Genomic DNA, 20,822 nt, shown 5'->3' with positions numbered 1-20,822 from the left:
TGGACCCAAGTGCAGACAGACGAGGCAAGAAGCAGATATCCAGTCTTAAATAACAGTACTTTACTAGAATCACACAGGTAAACAGTTACAAAACATAGGAGCTCAAGACAAGCTACCATATAGGCAAATGGCTAGTCAAGATAGGAACTCAAGACAAGCTACCATGAGGCAACCGGCTTGTCAAGACTGAGCTCAAGACAAGCTACCCCAGGGCAACCGGCTTGTCAAGATAGGAACTCAAGACAAGCTACCATGAGGCAACTGGCTTGTCAAGACTGAGCTCAAGACAAGCTACCCCAGGGCAACTGGCTTGTCAAGATAGGAACTCAAGACAAGCTACCATGAGGCAACCGGCTTATCCAAACTGAGCTCAAGACAAGCTACCACAGGGCAACCGGCTTGTCCAAAACTGAGCACCTAGTCAAGTCTAACTCCCTTGTCAGGACAGAGCCCAGAGGGAAGAAACCACAGAACTTAAATACAAGCTAAAACAGGTGAAACCAATAAACCAGATAAAAGGCAATTAAATATTAAACACAGGAGAAACTAGTAACAATTAACAAAGGGAAACCAACCAGTGAAGGTGCCATCTAGGGGTTACTGAAGGAACTGACCGACACCCTCACAGACATTGGGTATAAAGTGGGGGCATACTGTCAGGGTAATGTAGAGGGAGCTCTACACTGTATCTAACCCATGCTGTACCTGCCCTGGGAGCGCGCGATGCTGACACTGGGTATAAAGTGGGGACATACTGTCAGGGTAATGTAGAGGGAGCTCTACACTGTATCTAACCTGTGCTGTACCTGCCCTGGGAGCACTTGATGCTGACACTGGGTATAAAGTGGGGGCATACTGTCAGGGTAATGTAGAGGGAGCTCTACACTGTATCTAACCCGTGCTGTACCTGCCCTGGGAGCGCTCGATGCTGACACTGGGTATAAAGTGAGGACACACTGTCAGGGTAATGTAGAGGGAGCTCTACACTGTATCTAACCCGTGCTGTACCTGCCCTGGGAGCGCTCGATGCTGACACTGGGTATAAAGTGGGGACACACTGTTAGGGTGATGTAGAGGGAGCTCTACACTGTATCTAACCCGTGCTGTACCTGCCCTGGGAGCGCTCGATGCTGACACTGGGTATAAAGTGTGGGACACACTGTCAGGGTGATGTAGAGGGAGTTCTACACTGTATCTAACCCGTGCTGTACCTGCCCTGGGAGCGCTCGATGCTGACACTGGGTATTAAGTAAGTTCAGTTGGATAAAACCTGGGCCTTTTCCGCTCTGTGTGTGGGGCCCAGTGCCACACCAGGTGTATGATGGAATCTGGAACAGTATCCATGGATTGGAGGGTAGCTAATTTTACCCCACTATTCAAAAAAGGTGGCAGAGAGAACACCGGGAATTAAAAACCAGTAAGCCTGTCATCGGTAGTGGGGAAAATGCTAGAGTCCATTATAAAAGATGTGATAGCAGAGCACTTGGAAAACAGTGACAGGATCGGACAAAGTCAACATGGATTTACAAAAGGTAAATCGTGCTTGACTAATCTACTGGAATTAATTGAGGATGTAACTGGTAAAATAGATAAGGGAGAACCAGTGGATGTGATGTATCTGGACTTTCAGAAGGCCTTCGATAAGGTCCCGCATAAGAGATTAGCATGTAAAGTTAAGGCACATGGGATTGGGGGCAAGGTATTGACTTGGATAGAGAACTGGTTGGCAGACAGAAAGCAAAGAGTTGGAATAAATGGGTCTTTTTCCGAGTGGCAGACAGTGACTAGTGGGGTACCGCAGGGATCGGTCCTTGGACCCTAGCTATTCACAATATATATTAAAGATGATCTGGACAAGGGAACTAGATGTAATATCTCCACATTTGCAGATGACACAAAGCTGGGTGGGCGTGTGTGCTGTGAGGAGGATGTCGAGAAACTCCAGGATGATTTGGACATGTTGGGTGATTGGGCAGAAACATGGCAGATGCAATATAACGTGGATAAATGTGAGGTTATCCACTTTGGTGGCAAAAACAGGAAGGCAGATTATTATCTAAATGGCAATAGATTGGGAGAAGGGGAAATGCAACGAGACCTGGGTTTCCTTGTGCACCAGTCGCTGAAGGTAAGCATGCAGGTGCAGCAGGCGGTTAAGAAGGCAAATGGTATGCTGGCCTTCGTAGCGAGAGGGTTTGAGTACAGGAACAAGGATGTCTTGCTGCAGCTGTACAGGGCCTTGGTGAGACCACATCTTGAGTATTGTGTGCAGTTTTGGTCGCCTTATCTGAGGAAGGATGTTCTTGCCATGGAAGGAGTTCAGCGAAGATTCACCAGGCTGATACCTGGGATGGCAGGAATGACGTATGAGGAGAGATTGGGTCGATTGGGCTTGTACTCGCTGGAGTTTAGAAGAATGAGAGGTGATCTCATTGAAACTTATAAAATTCTAACAGGACTAGACAGACTAGGTACAGGGAGGATGTTCCCGATGGTCGGGGAGTCCAGGACCAGGGGTCACAGTCTAAGGATAAGGGTTAAGCCATTTAGGACAGAAATGAGGAGGAATTTCTTCACCGAGATAGTGGTGAACCTGTGGAATTCTCTACCACAGAAGGTGGTGGAGGCCAGTTCATTAAATATATTCAAGAAGGAGTTGGTTATATTTCTTAAGGCTAAATGTATCAAGGGATATGGGGAGAAGGCAGGGACAGGGTACTGAATTTGGATGATCAGCCATGATCGCATTGAATGGCGGAGCAGGCTCGAGGGGCCGAATGGCCCACTCCTGCTCCGATCTTCTATGTTTCTATGATCAGCTAACCCAGCACAAGCCCTGAGGAATTAAAAGGTCCCACGGCCACTATTGGAAGAAGAGCAGGGAGTATTTCTCCCCGCTGTCCTGTGGCCAATATTTATCCCTCAACCAGCATCACGGAAAAAGGCCCCGATGATCTCGTCATTACCACACTGCTGTTTGCGGGATCTTGCTGTGCACGAATTGGGCTGCTGCGATTACTACATTACAACAGCGACTGCACTTCATTGGCTGTGAAGGCGCGGCGGAAATGAGAGCAAAGTCTTTACCTTCTCTGTGTGCGAGAGGTTGCACTGCCCCCATGGTCGAATATCCGACAGTACCCACTGCAGCGGAGGGTGGCATGGAGGAGAGAGGCCTCTGCGGGAGTGGTTTTGATGGTCTGGACTGTTTGTTTCCTCTCTCTCTCACTAGAGTTCACCTGCTATCCGGCGAACATGGAGCAGGCCCTGAGCCTGGAGGGCATCCCCGCGGACCTTCCCTCCACGCTGGAGATGAGGGGCGGCGTTCTCGCTGTGCTGGACGAGGCCGGGAATCTCTACACTCCTGGATCCCTCAGCTACCCAGACCACTCCGAGTACAGTGAGGACCTGAAGGCTGTGCTGGAGATTATCTCTAATGGACCACTGTAAGTACCAGTGGACCAGGAACCGACCACACTTTCTCATTCTCTCATTCGCGCTCTCCCCCATCTCTCTTTCACCCCCTCTATCTCTCTGCCCTCTCTCTCACTCTCCTTCCCGTCCAATAGCCTCTCTAATGTAGATTTCTTTCCCCAATCGCAGGACGGCCTATTGTAACAAAAGACTGAAGATCCTTCTGTCCTCCCTCTCTCTCACTCTCCTTCCCATTTAATACCCTCTCGAATGTGGATTTCTTTCCCCAATCACAGGCAGACCTATTGTAAACTAGAAACTGAAGATCCTCTCCTTCTCTATCTCACTCTCTCTCTCTCTCTTCTTTTCCCCTTCTCTCTCCCACTCTCCTTCCCACTTAAGACCATCTCTAATATGGATTTCATTCCCAATCACAGGAAGACCTATTGTAACCAGAGACTGAAGACCCCCTCGCTCTCCCTCTCTCGCCCTCTCCCTCTCTCTCGTCCCCTCCCTTCTCTCTCTGTCCCCGCATCTCTCCCTCTCTCTCTCCCCCTCTATCTCTCTCCCTCTCTCTCACTCTGCTTCACATTTAATACCCTCTCCAATGTGGATTTATTTTCCCAATCACAGGAAGACCTATTGTAACCAGAGACTGAAGACCTCACCCTCTCTTGCCCTCTCCCTCTCTCTCATCTCCTCCGCTTCTCTCTCGTCTCCCCCCTCTAGCTCTCAAATTCAAATTCAAATTCAAATCGCTTTATTGGCATGATAAGGTACATCTTATGTTGCCAAAGCATCGAAAAACATTCATGGTTGTACACAAAAATACAGATCTATCCATACAGTGTATAAACAGATATATCCCTGAGTGTATAAATATACATTCATATAATTTGTATATACTCTTTTCTTATATTTAGTGGTTGTCCCTCTGTTTATGGCAAGCTGTAACATAGTGTGCCGCTAAGGTTACACAATTTCTCTCTTCCCCTAGTAGGTATGGGAGTTTTTGGTCGTCATTCAAATTTCTGAATTCCGGGCATATTTTTGTGAATTTTGGGTAGAAATTCTCCCTTATGCCCTGATATTTTCTACAAGCTGTGAGGAAGTGCATCTCTGTCTCCACCACTCCCTGACTGCAGTGAGAGCATATCCTGTCCTCTCTTGGTAGCCGGGTCTGCCTGTGTCTACCTTTTTCGATCGCCAGGCTATGTTCACTAAGTCTGTACATTGTCAAGGTTTTTCTCAGTTTGCTATCCTTTACCATGGTCAGGTAATCAGCCATGTTGTATTGTCTGTTTCCCCCCTCTCTCTCTCCCCCTCTCTCTCACTCTCCTTCACATTTAATACCCTCTCTAATGTGGATTTCTTTCCCCAATCGCAGGCAGACCTATTGTAACCAGAGACTGAAGATCCTCTCCTTCTCTATCACTCTCTCTCTCCTCTTCTATCTCTCCCTCTTTCCCTCTCCCTCTTTCCCTCTCCCTTTCTCCCTCTCCCTCTTTCCCTCTCCCTTTCTCTCTCTCTCCCTCTCTCTCGCTCCCCCTCTCTCTCTCTCTCGCTCCCTCTATCTCTCCCTCTATCTCTCCCTCTCTCTCTCTCCCCCCCTCTCTCTCTCTCTCACTCTCACTCCCGTTTAATACCCTCTCTAATGTGGATTTCTTTCCCCAATCGCAGGCAGACCTATTGTAACCAGAGACTGAAGATCCTCTCCTTCTCTATCACTCTCTCTCTCCTCTTCTATCTCTCCCTCTTTCCCTCTCCCTCTTTCCCTCTCCCTTTCTCCCTCTCCCTCTTTCCCTCTCCCTTTCTCTCTCTCTCCCTCTCTCTCTCTCCCCCTCTCTCTCTCTCTCTTCTCTCGCTCCCTCTATCTCTCCCTCTATCTCTCCCTCTCTCTCTCTCCCCCCCTCTCTCTCTCTCTCACTCTCACTCCCGTTTAATACCCTCTCTAATGTGGGTTTCTTTCCCCAATCGCAGGAAGACCTACTGTAACCAGAGACTGAAGTTCCTTTCTCTCTCGCCCTCTCCCCCCTCTTCTTCTCTCGCTCACTCCCCCATCTCTCTCTCTCCCTCTTTCTCTCTCTCCCTCTCTCTTTCTCTCTCCATCTATCTCTCTCTCTCTCACTCTCCTTCCCATTTAATACCCTCCCTAATGTGGATTTCTTCCCCAATCGTAGGAAGATCTATTGTAATGAGAGACTGAAGATCCTCTCCTTGTCTATCTCTCTCTCGCTCTCTGTCCTCTTTTCCCCTTCTCCCTCCCACTCTCCTTCCTGTTTAATCCCCTCTCTAATATGGATTTAATTCCCAATCACAGGAAGACCTATTGTAACCAGAGACTGAAGATGCTCGATAGCAAATACTGCAGATGCTGGAAATCCAAAATAACTACAGAAAATGCTGGAAAAACTCAGCAGGCCAGGCAACATCTGTGGAGCAAAATTAGAGTTGACGTTTCGGGTCTCTCACTCTCACTCCTATTAATACCCTCCCTAATGTGGATTTCTTTCCCCAATCACAGGCAGACCTATTGGAACTAGAGACTGAAGATCCTCTCCCTCTCGCCCTCCCCCCCCCCTTTCACCCTCTAGCTCTCTCCCTCTCTCGCTCACTCTCACTCCCGTTTAATACCCTCCCTAATGTGGATTTCTTTCCCCAATTGCAGGAAGACCTATTGTAACCAGAGGCTGAAGATCCTCAGCTCCAAGTTTCAGCTCCACCTGCTGGTCAATGAGAAGAAGGAGTTTGTTGATCTACAGGCTGCCTCGCACAGTGACTTTTACAACGTGGGCAAGGTGGGATCAAGGACGGGGAGGGGGGGTCAAAGGGTGAGGGTCACGGGCGGAGGTGGGGGTCAAGGGTGGTAGGTCCAAGGGTGGGGGCAAGGGAGCCTCTACACATAGAAATAAAAATCAGGAGAGATGCAAAATGGACTCACACTCTCTGTCGCTCTTTCTCTCACTCTGTCTCTCACGATTCTCACTTTCTCTCTGTCTGTCTCGCTCCCACACACACAAACACTCTGCCTCTCTCTCACACACCCTCTCTCTCTCTCTCTCAATTCAATTAAATTCAAATCGCTTTATTGGCATGATAAGGTACATCTTACGTTGCCAAAGCATCGAAAAACATTTATGATTGAACACATAAACGCAGATCTATTCATACAGTGTATAAACAGATATATCCCTGAGTGTATAAATATACATTCATATAATTTGTATATACTCTTTTCTTAGGTTTACTGGTTGTCCCTCTGTTTATGGCAAGCTGTAACATAGTGTGCCGCTAAGGTTACACAATTTCTCTGTTCCCCTAGTAGGTATGGCAGTTTTTGGTCGTCATTCAAATTTCTGAATTCAGGGCATATTTTCGTGAATTTTTGGTAGAAATTCTCCCTGATGCCCTGATATTTTCCACAACCTGTGAGGAAGTGCCTCTCTGTTTCCACCACTCCCTGACTGCAGTGAGAGCATATCCTGTCCTCTCTTGGCTCTCACTGTCTCTCTCTCTCTCACTGTCTCTCTCTGTCTCTCTGTTTCTCTCACTGTCTCTCTCTTTCATTGTCTCTCTCTCTGTCTCTCTATCTTTCTCTTTCACACACACACTTTCTCTCACGCACAAACACGGTCTCTCTCTCTCACTGTCTCTCTCTCTCACACACTGTCTCTCTCTCACACACACACTCTGTCTGTCTCTCTCTCACACACACACTCTGTCTGTCTCTCTCTCTCACACACTGTCTCTCTCTCACACACACACTCTGTCTGTCTCTCTCTCTCACACACACACTCTGTCTGTCTCTCTCTCTCACACACTGTCTCTCTCTCACACACACACTCTGTCTGTCTCTCTCTCTCACACACACTCTGTCTGTCTCTCTCTCTCACACACTGTCTCTCTCTCTCACACTCTGTCTGTCTCTCTCTCTCACACACTGTCTCTCTCTCACACACACACTCTGTCTCTCTCTCCCACACACTCTGTCTGTCTCTCTCTCACACCCACTGTCTCTCTCTCACACACACACTCTGTCTCTCTCACACACACACTCTGTCTCTCTCACACACACACTCTGTCTGTCTCTCTCTCTCACACACACTCTGTCTGTCTCTCACACACACTCTGTCTCTCTCACACACACACTCTGTCTGTCTCTCTCTCACACACACACTCTGTCTCTCTCTCCCACACACTCTGTCTGTCTCTCTCTCACACCCACTGTCTCTCTCTCACACACACACTCTGCCTCTCTCACACACACACTCTGTCTCTCTCACACACACACTCTGTCTGTCTCTCTCTCTCACACACACTCTGTCTCTCTCTCTCTCACACACACTCTGTCTCTCTCACACACACGCTGTCTCTCTCTCACACACACACTCTGTCTGTCTCTCTCTCTCACACACACTCTGTCTGTCTCTCACACACACTCTGTCTGTCTCTCTCTCTCACACACTGTCTCTCTCACACACACTCTGTCTGTCTCTCTCTCTCACACACTGTCTCTCACACACACACTCTGTCTCTCTCTCTCTCACACACTCTGTCTGTCTCTCTCTCACACACACTGTCTCTCTCACACACACTCTGTCTGTCTCTCTCACACACACTCTGTCTGTCTCTCTCTCTCACACACACTCTGTCTGTCTCTCTCTCTCACACACACTCTGTCTCTCTCACACACACACTCTGTCTGTCTCTCACACACACACTCTGTCTGTCTCTCTCTCTCACACACACTCTGTCTGTCTCTCTCTCTCACACACACTCTGTCTCTCTCACACACACACTCTGTCTGTCTCTCACACACACACTCTGTCTGTCTCTCTCTCACACACACTCTGTCTGTCTCTCTCACACACACTCTGTCTGTCTCTCTCTCACACACACTCTGTCTCTCTCACACACACTCTGTTTGTCTCTCTCACACACACTCTGTCTGTCTCTCTCTCACACACACTGTCTCTCTCACACACACACTCTGTCTCTCTCTCTCACACACACTCTGTCTGTCTCTCTCACACACACTCTGTCTGTCTCTCTCTCACACACACTCTGTCTCTCTCACACACACTCTGTTTGTCTCTCTCACACACACTCTGTCTCTCTCACACACACTCTGTCTGTCTCTCTCTCTCACACACTCTGTCTGTCTCTCTCTCTCACACACACTCTGTCTGTCTCTCTCTCACACACACACTCTGTCTGTCTCTCTCTCTCACACACACTCTGTCTGTCTCTCTCACACACACTCTGTCTGTCTCTCTCATACACTGTCTCTCTCACACACACTCTCTGTCTGTCTCTCTCTCTCACACACACTCTGTCTGTCTCTCTCACACACACTCTGTCTGTCTCTCTCATACACTGTCTCTCTCACACACACACTCTGTCTCTCTCACACACACACTCTGTCTGTCTCTCTCACACACACACTCTGTCTCTCTCACACACACACTCTGTCTGTCTCTCTCTCTCACACACACTCTGTCTGTCTCTCTCTCACACACACACTCTGTCTGTCTCTCTCACACACACTCTGTCTGTCTCTCTCTCACACACACTGACTCTCTCTCACACACTCTGTCTGTCTCTCTCTCACACACACACTCTGTCTGTCTCTCTCACACACACTCTGTCTGTCTCTCTCTCACACACACTGTCTCTCTCTCTCACACACTCTGTCTGTCTCTCTCTCACACACACACTCTGTCTCTCTCTCACACACACACTCTGTCTCTCTCTCACACACACTCTGTCTGTCTCTCTCTCACACACACACTCTGTCTGTCTCTCTCACACACTGTCTGTCTCTCTCTCTCACACACTGTCTCTCTCACACACACTCTGTCTGTCTCTCTCACACACACTCTGTGTCTCTCTCACACACACCCTGTCTGTCTCTCTCACACACACACTCTGTCTCTCTCTCTCACACACTCTGTCTGTCTCTCTCACACACACACTCTGTCTGTCTCTCTCACACACTGTCTGTCTCTCTCTCTCACACACTGTCTCTCTCACACACACTCTGTCTGTCTCTCTCACACACACTCTGTCTGTCTCTCTCACACACACTCTGTGTCTCTCTCACACACACCCTGTCTGTCTCTCTCACACACACACTCTGTCTCTCTCTCTCACACACTCTGTCTGTCTCTCTCACACACACACTCTGTCTGTCTCTCTCACACACACTCTGTCTGTCTCTCACACACACACTCTGTCTGTCTCTCACACACACACTCTGTCTCTCTCACACACACACTGGCTCTCTCTCTGTGTCCCTCTCTCTCGCTCACCCACACACTCTCACTGTCTCTCTCTCTCTCGCACTGTCTCTCTCTCTCTCTGTCTCTATTTCATTGTCTCTTTCTCTCTGTCTCTATCTTTCACTCTCACACACACACTCTCATGCACACACTCTGTCTCTCTCTTACTGTCTCTCTCTCTGTCTCTCTCACAAAAACACACACTCTCTGTCTCTCTCTCACACACTCTGTCTCTCTCTCTCACACACTGTCTCTCTCTCACACACACACTCTGTTTGTCTCTCTCTCTCACACACACTCTGTCTCTCTCTCACACACACTCTGTCTCTCTCTCACACACACTCTCTGTCTCTCTTTCACACACACTCTGTCTGTCTCTCTCTCACACACACACTCTGTCTGTCTCTCTCTCACACACTGTCTCTCTCTCTCACACACTGTCTCTCTCTCACACACACACTCTGTCTGTCTCTCTCTCTCACACACACTCTGTCTCTCTCTCACACACACTCTGTCTCTCTCTCACACACACTCTCTGTCTCTCTCTCACACACACTGGCTCTCTGTCTGTCTCACACACACACACACACACTCTGTCTGTCTCTCTCTCACACACTGTCTCTCTCTCTGTCTCTCTCTCCCACACACTCTGTCTGTCTCTCTCTCTCACACACACTGTCTCTCTCTCACACACACTCTGTCTGTCTCTCTCTCACACACACTCTGTCTGTCTCTCTCACACACATTCTCTGTCTCTCTCTCACACACACTCTGTCTGTCTCTCTCACACACACACACACTCTCTCTCTCACACACACACTGGCTCTCTCTGTCCGTCTCTCTCTCTCTCTCTCACCCACACAGTCTCACTGTCTGTCTCTCTCTCACAAACTATCTCCCTCTCTGTCTCTCTCTCACACACACTCTCTCTCACGCGCACACACTGTCTCTCTCTCTCTGTCTGTCTCTCTTACACACACATTCTGTCTCTCTCACACACACACTGGCTCTCTCTCTCTGTCCAGCTCTCTCTCTCTCTCTCTCTCTCACACACACTCTGTCTGTCTGTCTCTCTCTCACACACTATCTCTCTCTCTCTGTCTCTCTCTCACCCACTGTCTGACTCACTCTGTGTCTCTCTCTGCATTACTCCTCGTCTCCTAATGGTCCCTCTCCCCCCCGGTACAGGTGGACACACACATCCACGCCGCGGCCTGCATGAACCAGAACAGCCTCCTGCAGTTCATCCGCAAGACGTACCAGCGAGATTCGGAGCGTGTGGTGCAGGAGGTCGGTGGCAGGAAGACGACACTCCAGGAACAGTTCCAATACCTCAAACTTAACCCCAACAACATGGACATCGATGCCCTCAACGTGCACGCTGTAAGACTGGGTCACTCTCCTGATGGTAAAATATCAACCCACGCTCACCAACAAACACAGAACAGGAGAGGCCCAGGCTCCATCCCCGGCCTGTGCTGAGTGAGCTGATCTCACACCCGGTGTGGTACTGAGCCCCACACACACACACAGCAGGAAAGACCCAGGCTCCATCCCCGGCCTGTGCTGAGTGAGCCTGATCTCACACCCGGTGTGGTACTGAGCCTCACACACACACACAGCAGGAAAGACCCAGGCTCCATCCCCGGCCTGTGCTGAGTGAGCTGATCTCACACCCGGTGATGTACTGAGCACCACACACAGAGCAGGAAAGGCCCAGGCTCCATCTCCGGCCTAGTGCTGAGTGAGCCTGATCTCACACCCGGTGTGGTACTGAGCCTCACACACACACAGAGCAGGAAAGGCCCAGGCTCCATCTCCGGCCTAGTGCTGAGTGAGCTGATCTCACACACGGTGTGGTACTGAGCCCCACACACACAGCAGGAAAGGCCCAGGCAGCATTCCCCCAGCCTTACAGGAAAAGCCAAGCCTCCACTCCCAGCCTAGCAGGGAAGGCTCAGGCTCCATCCCCGGCCTAGCAGGAAAGGCCGTGGGTCCATCCCCAGCCTAGTAGGAAAGGCCCTGGCTCCATTCCCAGCCTAGCAGATAAGGCCCTGGCTCCAGTTCCAGGCCTAGCAGGAAAGGCCCTGGATCCATCCCCGGCCTAGCAGGAAAGGCCCTGGCTCCAGTTCCAGGGCTAGCAGGAAAGGACCAGGCTCCATCCCCGGCCTAGCAGGAAAGGCCCAGGCTCCATCCTTGCCTAGCAGGAAAGGCCCTGGATCCATCCCCGGCCTAGCAGGAAAAGCCCTGGCTCCAGTTCCAGGCCTAGCAGGAAAGGCCCAGGCTCCATCCCCGGCCTAGCAGGAAAGGCCCAGGCTCCATCCCCGGCCTAGAAGGAACGGCCTGGGCTCCATACCCAGCCTTTCAGGAAAGGCCCAGGCTCCATCCCCGGCCTAGAAGGAAAGGCCCGGGCTCCATACCCAGCCTTTCAGGAAAGGCCCAGGCTCCATCCCCGGCCTAGCAGAGAAGGCCAGGCTCCATCCCTGCCCTGTGCTGAGTTAGATTGATCACACACCCAGTGTGGTACTGAGCCCCAAACACGGTAGTTTCTATGTAGAGTATCAGACTGGTTCTTTGACATTACCTTTATTAGTTACTGACCCTGTTGTGATTTCTCATCTTCAGGACCGTGAAACGTTTCAGAGGTTTGACAGGTTTAATGAAAAGTACAATCCGGTAGGAGCGAATGAGCTTCGTGCCTTGTACCTCAAAACCAACAACTACATCAAGGGCGAGTACTTTGCGGCACTCATCAAGGTAAGTGCCAAGGAATGGGTCTGAGAGACACCAGTCAGTGTACGGATATCACCCTGTGGGAGAGGGTCTGAGAGACACCAGTCAGTGTACAGATATCACCCTGTGAGAAAGGGGTCTGAGAGACACCAGTCAGTGTACAGATATCACCCTGTGAGAGAGGGACTGAGAGACACCAGTCAGTGTACAGATATCACCCTGAGGGAGAGGGTCTGAGAGACACCAGTCAGTGTACGGATATCACCCTGTGAGAAAGGGGTCTGAGAGACACCAGTCAGTGTACAGATATCACCCTGTGAGAGAGGGACTGAGAGACACCAGTCAGTGTACAGATATCACCCTGAGAGAGAGGGGACTGAGAGACACCAGTCAGTGTACAGATATCACCCTGAGAGAGAGGGGACTGAGATACACCAGTCAGTTTACAGATATCTCCCTGAGAGAGGGGACTGAGAGACACCAGTCAGTGTACAGATATCACCCTGTGAGAGAGGGACTTAGAGACACTAGTCAGTGTACAGATATCTCCCTGAGAGAGAGGGGACTGAGAGACACCAGTCAGTGTACAGATATCACCCTGAGAGAGAGGGGAGTGAGAGACACCAGTCAGTTTACAGATATCTCCCTGAGAGAGAGGGGACTGAGAGACAGCAGTCAGTGTGCAGATATCACCCTGAGGGAGAGGGGACTGAGAGACACCAGTCAATGTACAGATATCTCCCTGAGAGAGAGGGGACTGAGAGACACCAGTCAGTGTACAGATATCTCCCTGAGAGAGAGGGGACTGAGAGACACCAATCAGTGCATAGATATCACCCTGAGAGAGAGGGGACTGAGAGATACCAGTCACTGTACAGATATCTCCCTGAGAGAGGGGACTGAGAGACACCAGTCAGTGTACAGATATCACCCTGAGGGAGAGGGGACTGAGAGACACCAGTCAGTGTACAGATATCTCCCTGAGAGAGAGGGGACTGAGAGACACCAGTCAGTGTACAGTTATCTCCCTGAGGGAGAGGGGACTGAGAGACACCAGTCAGTGTACAGATATCACCCTGAGAGAGAGGGGACTGAGAGATACCAGTCAATGTACAGATATCTCCCTGAGGGAGAGGGAACTGAAAGACTCCAGTCAGTGTACAGATATCACCCTGGGAGAGAGGGAATGAGAGACACCGGTCAGTGTGCAGATATCTCCCTGAGGGAGAGGGACTGAGAGACACCAGTCAGTGTACAGATATCTCCCTGAGGGAGAGGGAGGGATTGAGAGACACCAGTCAGGGTACAGATATCTACCTGTGAAAGAGGGACTGAGAAACACCAGTCAGTTTACAGATATCTCCCTGAGGGGGAGGGGACTGAGAGCCACCAATCAGTGTACAGATATCACCCTAAGAGACACTAATCAGTGTACAGATATCACCCTGAGAGACACTAATCAGTGTACAGATATCGCCCTGAGAGATACCAGTCAGTGTACAGATATCACCCTGAGGGAGAGGGACTGAGAGACACCAGTCAGTGTACAGATATCTCCCTGAGAGAGAGGGACTGAGAGACACCAGTCAGTGTACAGATATCACCCTGAGGGAGAGGGTCTGAGAAACACCAGTCAGTGTACAGATATCTCCCTGAGGGAGAGGGACTGAGAGACACCAGTCAGTGTACAGTAATCTTCTTGAGAGAGAGGGGACTGAGAGACACCAGTCAGTGTACAGATATCTCCCTGAGGGAGAGGGGACTGAGAGACACCAGTCAGTGTACTGATATCTCCCTGAGGGAGAGGGGACTGAGAGACACCAGTCAGTGTACAGATATCTCCCTGAGGGAGAGGGGACTGAGAGACACCAGTCAGTGTACAGTTATCACCCTGGGGGAGAGGGACTGAGAGACACCAGTCAGTGTACAGATATCACCCTGAGGGAGAGGGGACTGAGAGACACCAGTCAGTGTACAGATATCTCCCTGAGGGAGAGGGGACTGAGAGACACCAGTCAGTGTACTGATATCACCCTGAGGGTGAGGGGACTGAGAGACACCAGTCAGTGTACAGATATCACCCTGAGGGAGAGGGGACTGAGAGACACCAGTCAGTGTACTGATATCACCCTGAGGGAGAGGGGACTGAGAGACACCAGTCAGTGTACAGTTATCACCCTGGGGGAGAGGGACTGAGAGACACCAGTCAGTGTACAGTTATCCCCCTGAGAGTGAGAGGACTGAGGGTCACCAGTCATTGCACAGATACCTCATAGAATCATAGAGTTATACAGCACAGAATGTGGTCCTTCGGCCCACCGTGTCCGCGCCCACCATCAAGCCCTGTCTATTCTAATCCCATTTTCCAGCACTTGGTCCGTAGCCTTGTATGCTATGGCATTTCAAGTGCTCATCTAAATGCTTATTGACTGTTGTGGGGGTTCCTGCCTCTACCACCCTTTCAGGCAGTGAGTTCCAGATTCCAACCACCCTCTGGGTGAAAAAGTTTTTCCTCAAATCCCCTCTAAACCTCCTGCCCCTTACCTTGAAACTATGCCCCCTGGTTATTGAACCCTCTATTAAGAGGAAAAGTCCCTTTCTATCTACCCTATCTATGCCCCTCATATTTTTGTACACCTCAATCAGGTCCCCCCTCAGCCTTCTCTGCGCTAAGGAAAACAACCCCAGCCTGCCCAGTCTCTCTTCATAGCTGAAACGCTCCAGCCCAGGTAACATCCTGGTGAATCCCCTCTTCACCCTCTCCAATGCAATCACATCCTTCCAATAGTGTGGCGACCAGAACTGCACACAGTATTCCAGCTGTGGCCTAACTAGCATTTTGTACAACTCCATTATAACCTCCCTGCTCTCATATTCTATGTCTCCGCTAATGAATGCAAGTATCCCACCTGCCTTTTAAACAACTTACAGGAAACTTTCAATTAACCGGCCCCTAAATAACCAGAAATGTCGGTTAACTGGCAAAATTCAGGAGTAGGTTCAGGTAACTTTTATTACTTTTTTTACTCCATTTGTTGCTGTGCAAGGGTATAGCTGCAGCTGTTGCTAAGCTACAGAGACGCTTGCAACTTGTGCCGATTGTTCTGAAGCTAAGCAACAGGGTTTGTTGCTTTATACGGAGCTCTGAGCTCCGTATCTTTTACTATAGTGTTCGGTTAGCCGGAATTTTTGATGAACCGGCATCACGTCGGTCCCGTCCGTGCCGGATACCAGAAAGTTTCCTGTATCTACCTGTCCTGCTGCCTTCAGGGATCTATGTACATGCAGACCAGTGTCCCTCTGATCCTCTGTCCTGCCTTGGGTCCGACCATTCATTGTGTATTCCCTTGCCTTGTTAGTCCTCCCAAAATGCATCACCTCACACTTATCAGGGTTAAATTCCATTTGCCACTGTTCTGCCCATCTGACCAACCCGTCTATATCGTCCTGCAGCCTGAGGCTTCCCTCCTCGCTATTTACCACTCCACCAATTTTCACGTTATCTGTGAACTTACTGATCATACCTCCCACATTCATATCTAAATCATTAAAGTACAATACAAACAGCAAAGGACCCAGCACCAATCCCTGCGGTACACCACCGGACACAGGCTTCCAGTCACAAAAACAACCTTCGACCATCACCTTCTGCCTCCTGCCACTAAGTCAATTTTGGATCCAATATGTCAAATTGCCCTGGATCCCATGGGCTCTTACATTCTTGACCAGTCTCCCATGCGGGACTTTGTCAAAAGCCTTACTGAAGTCCACGTAGACGACATCAACTGCACCACCCTCATCCACACACCTAGTCACCCCCTCGAAAAATGCAATCAAATAGGTTAGACATGATCTCCCCCTTACAACGCCATGCTGACTATCCTTGATTAATCCTTGCCTCTCCAAGTGGGCAGTAATTCTGTCCCTCAGAATGTTTTCCAATAATTTCCCTCCCACTGATGTAAGGCTCACTGGCCTGTAATTCCCTGGTTAATCCCTACTACCCTTCTTGAATAATGGTACTACGTTAGCTGCCCTCCAGCCCTCTGGCACCTCCCCTGTGGCCAGAGAGGTTCTCTAAGTGAGAGGGGACTGAGAGCAGTGTGTGAATATATCTGACATATTGGGCAGAAACAACAAAAACCCAAAGCAAACTCAATTGCTACTTGGCCCTAAACAGACAATACAACATAGCTGATTACCTGACCATGGTAAAGGATAACAAACTGAGAAGAACCTTGACAAGGTACAGACTTAGCGAACATAGCCTAGCGATCGAAAAAGGCAGACACAGGCAGACCAGGCTGCCAAGAGAGGACAGGATATGCTCTCACTGCAGTCAGGGAGTGGTGGAGACAGAGATGCACTTCCTCACAGCTTGTGGAAAATATCAGGGCATCAGGGAGAATTTCTACCAAAAATTCTCACAAATATGCCCTGATTTCAGAAATCTGAATGACAACCAAAAACTCCCATTCCTACTGGGAGAGGAGAGAAACTGTATAACACTGGCGGCACACTATGTTACAGCTTGCCATGAACAGAGGGACAACCAGTAAACTAAGAAAAGAATATATATAAACAATGCGAATGTATATTTATACACTCAGGGATATACCTGTTTATACACTGTATGAATAGAACTGTGTTTATGTGCTAAACCATAAATGTATTTTGATGCTTTGGCAACATAAGATGTAACTTATCATGCCAATAAAGCGATTTGAATTGTGAATTGTGAATATCGCCTGATTTAATACTGTTGTTGTGCCTCTAGGAATTCTCGGATTCACTCGATGATGCCTCCAATCAGTTTGCTGAGCTCAGGATGTCGATTTATGGCAGCAATCCCAATGAATGGAAGGCTCTGGCCGATTGGTTCATTGATCAGAAGGTCTACTCCCCCAAAATCCGCTGGATGATTCAGGTGCCACGGATCTAGTGAGTGAATCCTCGGGAACATCAGGATAGAGATACCACTCAGCTGTTGAGATAGAGGGAATGGGTGATAGAGGGAGAGATGGGGAGAAAGAGAGAAAGGGAGAGATAGAGATTCAACACATCAAGAAACATATTATTCAACAAGCTAAGCCAAACAACCCCAGATTTCAAGGAATTGGATGACCTGTCAAAATTGAGATTAGTCCTAGGAGAAGGAGACAGACCATACCTTGGGGCCAAATATGTAACAACATGTCACAACCTGAGGACTGTTTAAAATTAAGACTGTTTAAAATTAATATTGAACGTACCAAATGAAGTACAAAGACTGTTTAAAATTAATATTGTTTAAAAGTAATATTGTATGTACCCAACAAATGTCAAATCGATTGACACCTACAGAATGTTGGAAAACTGTACCTTTTTGCTATGTAAGCTTTGGCAATATGGTTCTCTGTAAACTTTCATGCCAATAAAGCATTTGAATTGGAATTGGAATTGGAGAGCGGGGGAGAGAGAGAGAGAGAGAGAGAGAGAGAGAAATAGGACAGTGTACAGGGATCTTTACTCTGTATCTAACCCGTGCTGTACCTGTCCTGGGAGTGTTTGATGGGACAGTGTAGAGGGAGCTTTACTCTGTATCTAACCCGTGCTGTACCTGTCCTGGGAGTGTTTGATGGGACAGTGTAGAGGGAGCTTTACTCTGTATCTAACCCGTGCTGTACCTGTCCTGGGAGTGTTTGATGGGATAGTGTAGAGGGAGCTTTACTCTGTATCTAACCCGTGCTGTACCTGTCCTGGGAGTGTTTGATGGGACAGTGTAGAGGGAGCTTTATTCTCTATCTAACCCGTGCTGCACCTGCCCTGGGAGTGATTGATGGGACAGTGTAGAGGGAGTTTAACTCTGTATCTAACCCGTGATGCATCTGCCCTGGGAGTGATTGATGGGACAGTGTAGAGGGAGTTTTACTCTGTATCTAACCCATGCTGTACCTGCCCTGGGAGCGCTCGATGCTGACACTGGTATAAAGTGGGGATGCACTGTCAGGGTAATGTAGAGAGAGCTCTACACTGTATCTAACGGAGTGGGCCTTTGGCGTAGTGGTAGCATCCCCGCCGCTGGGCCAGAAGGCGTAGGGTTTCGAACCCCGCTCCAGACAGTCCCGGCAAGTGGAGTCGGAGCTCCGGCTCTAAATTCTGGGTTGACATCCAGCGGGATACTTGCGTCCGTGGGTGTGGGTGGCCCCCCCCTCGTATGGGTTGTGGGAGCCCGTAAAACCCTCCCGCCGTAGGACTAACCACCCTAATGGCTGGTATGAAGATGGTTACGGTCACGGAAGGAGCATTAACGTGGTCAGAAATCCTTCCACCACTTCATACAGTTCCCCAAAGGGAACAGTGTGAAGACACGTATGACAATGACTGTATCTAACCCACGTTGTTAACACTGATGTTTAAATTTTTCTGGCAATTGTTTTAAAAAAATGGTGTTTAAATTGAGTTTTATCTAAACTACTTTTCCTTGTTGCTCCCTCTCTCTTTCTATCTCATTCCTTCTCTTCTGCTCCCTCTATCATTCTCTCTCTCTCTCTCTCTCTCTCATTCATCCCTTTTCTGTTTCACTCTCTCTCTCTCACATTTGGTCTATCTCCCACTGTTTCTCCCTCACTCTCCATCTCCTCTCTCCCTCGTTCTATCTCTCCCTCCATCTCCTCGTTCTCCTAACTCACACTCGCCCTGTGTGTCACTTTCGGTCTCTCTCTTTTTCACTCTGCATACTCGTGTCGCTCTTGCTATATACCTCCCTCTCACGCTTGGTCCCTTACTCTTTGTCTGTCTGTCTTTCTATCACACTCGGATTATCTTTCTGTGTCACTCACTTTGTCTCTCATCACCTCTTTTCTCTCTCTCTTTTCACCCCCTCTCTTCCTCCCTCTGTCTTTTTCTCTTTCTCAATCTCACTCTTACAATCATTCAATCTCTCTTTCACTCTATCAATCTATATCTTGCTCTGTCTATTTCTCGCTGTCTCCCATCTCTCTCTGACTCTGTCTCCAAACCTCTCCCACCCTCTCTCTCCATCTTCCTCTCTCTCCCTCCCTTTCTCTCAACATCTCTCTCCCTCCTCCTTTCCATCTCCCTCTCCCCCCCTCTCTCTCCCGCCATGTCTCCATTTCTCCCTCTCTCCCTCTGTCTCCAAATCTCTCTCTCCCTCTCTCTGTCTCCCTCTCTCTCTCTCGCTCCATCTCTCTCCCTCGCCCTCTCTCCATCTCTCTCTCGCTATCTCTCCATCTCTCTCTCTCTGCCTCCCTCTCTCCATCTCTCTCTCTCGCTGCCTCCCTCTCTCCATCTCTCTCTCTCGCTGCCTCCCTCTCTCCATCTCTCACCCTCACTCTCTCCACCTCTCTCCCTCCCTCACTCTCCATCTCCCTTTCTCTCTCTTTATCCATCTCACTCTTGATCTCTCTCTATTTCTCTCTCTCTGTCTCCATAGCAATGTGTTCCATAAATTAGGCAAAGTTAAAAGCTTTGAGGAAGTGCTCGACAATCTCTTCAGGCCCATATTTGAGGCAACCCTGTACCCTCAGAAGAACAAGTCGCTGCATCTCTTCCTGAAATACGTGAGTTTATAAAACCCGCCGCGAGCGTATAAAACCCATGTAACTCAACTCAGAGAGAGCTGAGTGGCAGTGTCGGAATCAGATTGTCGAAACACAGGAACAGGAGGAGGCCATTCAGCCCCTCGAGCCTGTTACACGGGAACCAGAGGAGGCCATTCAGCCCCCTCGAGCCTGTTACATAGAAACAGGAGGAGGCCATTCAGCCCTCTCGAGCCTGTTACACAGGAACAGGAGGAGGCCATTCAGCCCCCTCGAGCCTGTTACACAGGAACAGGAGGAGGCCATTCAGCCCCTCGAGCCTGTTACACAGGAACAGGAGGGGGCCCATTCAGCCCCTCGAGTCTGTTACACAGGAACAGGAGGAGGCCATTCAGCCCCTCGAGCCTGTTACACAGGAACAGGAGGAGGCCATTCAGCCCCTCGAGCCTGTTACACTGGAACAGGAGGAGGCCCATTCAGCCCCTCGAACCTGTTACACTGGAACAGGAGGAGGCCATTCAGCCCCTCGAGCCTGTTACACTGGAACAGGAGGAGGCCCATTCAGCCCCTCGAGCCTGTTACACAGGAACAGGAGTAGGCCCATTCAGCCCCTCGAGCCTGTTACACAGGAACAGGAGGAGACCATTCAGCCCCCTCGAGCCTGTTACACAGGAACAGGAGGAGGCCATTCAGCCCCTCGTGCATGTTACACAGGAACAGGAGGAGGCCATTCTGCCCCTCGAGACTGTTACCCAGGAACAGGAGGAGGCCATTCAGCCCCCTCGAGCCTGTTACACAGGAACAGGAGGAGGCCATTCAGCCCCTCGAGCCTGTTACACAGGAACAGGAGGAG

At 49.6% G+C, this 20,822-nt stretch overlaps 1 protein-coding gene across 2 annotated transcripts in view; it reads left to right on the top strand.

Moving 5' to 3' along the window:
- LOC147092116 (AMP deaminase 3-like) overlaps positions 1 to 20,021 on the top strand; it is a 77,686-nt gene extending 57,665 nt beyond the window's left edge. Inside the window, exons 4-9 of one of the 2 annotated variants that reach the window (XM_085975843.1) lie at positions 3,233 to 3,446; positions 6,083 to 6,212; positions 10,884 to 11,078; positions 12,321 to 12,452; positions 17,206 to 17,369; positions 19,864 to 20,021. In XM_085975843.1, coding sequence (XP_085831969.1) covers positions 3,233 to 3,446; positions 6,083 to 6,212; positions 10,884 to 11,078; positions 12,321 to 12,452; positions 17,206 to 17,369; positions 19,864 to 20,002 — 974 coding nt within the window. In that variant the 3' untranslated portion in view covers positions 20,003 to 20,021. Of the gene's footprint in view, positions 1 to 3,232; positions 3,447 to 6,082; positions 6,213 to 10,883; positions 11,079 to 12,320; positions 12,453 to 17,205; positions 17,371 to 19,863 lie in introns of those variants that run through there. The other variant, XM_085975844.1, reaches the window with a different exon arrangement.
- Positions 20,022 to 20,822: the final 801 nt, after the last annotated feature.

This window comes from Somniosus microcephalus, unplaced genomic scaffold (assembly GCF_052327205.1).
Source record: "Somniosus microcephalus isolate GS21.2 unplaced genomic scaffold, FLI_Smic_1.0 unresolved_chr2, whole genome shotgun sequence".
Lineage (NCBI taxonomy): Eukaryota > Metazoa > Chordata > Chondrichthyes > Squaliformes > Somniosidae > Somniosus > Somniosus microcephalus.
This window is presented reverse-complemented; position numbering and strand designations above follow the sequence as displayed.